Genomic DNA, 1,906 nt, shown 5'->3' on the forward strand with positions numbered 1-1,906 from the left:
TTCTGTCCTTTAAGCCTTTCCCCTCATCACTAGCTGGCTCTCTCTTTGTCAATTTCCTTCCTTTCTCTATTCCTTCCGTTTCCTTTCTTTCTTCTTCGGTTGCTCCCTTTCTTCTTCTCTTCCCTTTCCTCTGTCCCTCTGTCTCTGTCCTTCCCTCTCGGGGTTACTTCATCTCTTTGTGCCTCTGCTTCTCCCCATCGGTCTCTTCTCTGTCGCTTTTCCAGTGTCTCTTTTTCTCTGTGCCTCTGGTTTCTGCTCTGATGGTCCCTCCGCCAGTCTCTATTTTTATCCCTCTGACACACCCCCTGTGTCCACTTCTCCGTCTGTCTGTCTCTCCCCCTCCCGCTTCTTCTCAGGTCCCAGCTCCTGGTCCCAATTAGTTGGTGGCCGCCAAAGCAGCCGCTGGGCCCCCACCCCCAGCTCATTACTGCTGGCGGCTCCTAATGAGCCTGGGGGGAAGCTGACCCCGCGCCCCCAGCCCCCTGGTCTGCGTCACTGCCAGCTGCGGGGGCTGTGCAAGGGATATAAGGGGGCTGCCAGCCTCGCAGCAGGAGCCTACTGCGCGGTAGGGGGCCCTGCGAGCTACCAGGGGTGGGCGGACTCTGGGGTCTGGGGTTCTGGGCCAGGACATGGGCCTCACCGAGCCCTTCCCTGTCTCTCCACAGGTGATGGAGACTCGCCAGGTGTCCGGGAGCTCCCGGGTGCGGCTGCTGCTGCTGCTCCTGCTGCTCGTGCCTTGGGGCGTAGGCACTGCTTCAGGCGTCGCCCTACCCCCCACGAGGGTTTTCAGGTACGTGCAATGCCCAGGACTCCCAGGGAGGGGTGGGCACTCAGAGAGGTGGAAAGAGACCCAAAAAGGTGGGGGAACAGAGACTCAAAGAGGGGGACAGAGACCCAGAGAAAGGAGGACAGAGGCTAGGGGTGGGGAGAGATGGGGGTGGACGGGGAATCAGTAAGATAAAGAGAAACAAAAAGAGATTCTGAGAAAGGCCTCGAGAGACTCGAAAGGAGTCAAAGCAGAAACGGATTCGTCCCTTGAACAACGATCGTTGGATTCTGGGGGTGTGCCAGGCCATGCGCTGGGGGCGGACCAGTGCGTCAGACTCGGTCTCGGTACTCAGGGAGCTCCGAACGTGAACCGAGAGACCCACACGGAGAAAGAGAGACGGGGACAGAGAGCCCCTCCGCAGACCGTGCAGTAGCAGGGCTTCGAGTTCGAGCACGGGGAGGACAGGCTGCGGCGGGCGGGGGGCCCGGAATCGTGGTAACCGCGTCTCTCCGTCTGCCCACAGCCTCGGCTCCCCCGGCGGGACCTGGGCGGGTCCGGCCACCCGCCTATCGCCACGCAGCTTGGCGCTGGCGGACGACGCGGCCTTTCGGGAGCGCGCGCGGATGTTGGCCGCCCTCGAGCGCCGCCACTGGCTGAACTCGTACATGCACAAGCTGCTGGTGCTGGACGCGCGCTGAGCGCCCGCGCGCACTTTAATAAAGACGCCGCTGTGCTTCCGCCTGCGCCTCCTTCCTGCGCCCGTGCGTGTGCCGAGTGGGAGGACGGGGTACCGCGGCGGGCGCAGCACCCGCTGCTCTGGCGTCTCGCCCCTCAATCCTCTCTTGTCTCTCCTTTAAAAAATCACCTTTACCTCCGTTTATTTATTCCCCCGCTCGATTTCTGCTCTACCCCCGCCCCCGCCCTACCTGTCCTGTCCTTAGTCTCTGCCTCTGTCCCTGTGTCTCTGCTCCCACCCCACCGCCGTTTCTGTCTCCATCTCTCTGGTTCTCAGTAACGTCCCAGGTGTCTGCTTCCTCTGGGTCTCTGGCGCTCTCCGGATGTCTGTCCTCTGAGTTTTTGTACTTGTCTTTCACCCTCCTGGCTTCCTGGTCCCCTGGGAATCTCTGTCTCCTCTCT

General features: G+C 61.3%; 1 protein-coding gene across 1 annotated transcript; it reads left to right on the top strand.

Annotated features, from left to right (window-relative positions):
• The first annotated feature begins 668 nt into the window (after positions 1-668).
• Positions 669-1,684, top strand: PTH2 (parathyroid hormone 2). Its single transcript, XM_011386433.2, has 2 exons — positions 669-790; positions 1,293-1,684. Exons 1-2 carry the CDS (start codon positions 669-671, stop codon positions 1,465-1,467), a joined length of 297 nt encoding a protein of 98 aa, XP_011384735.1. The 3' UTR covers positions 1,468-1,684.
• The last annotated feature ends 222 nt before the right edge of the window (positions 1,685-1,906 follow it).

The sequence above is a fragment of the Pteropus vampyrus genome, unplaced genomic scaffold, assembly GCF_000151845.1.
Source record: "Pteropus vampyrus isolate Shadow unplaced genomic scaffold, Pvam_2.0 Scaffold1507, whole genome shotgun sequence".
NCBI classification, from domain to species: domain Eukaryota; kingdom Metazoa; phylum Chordata; class Mammalia; order Chiroptera; family Pteropodidae; genus Pteropus; species Pteropus vampyrus.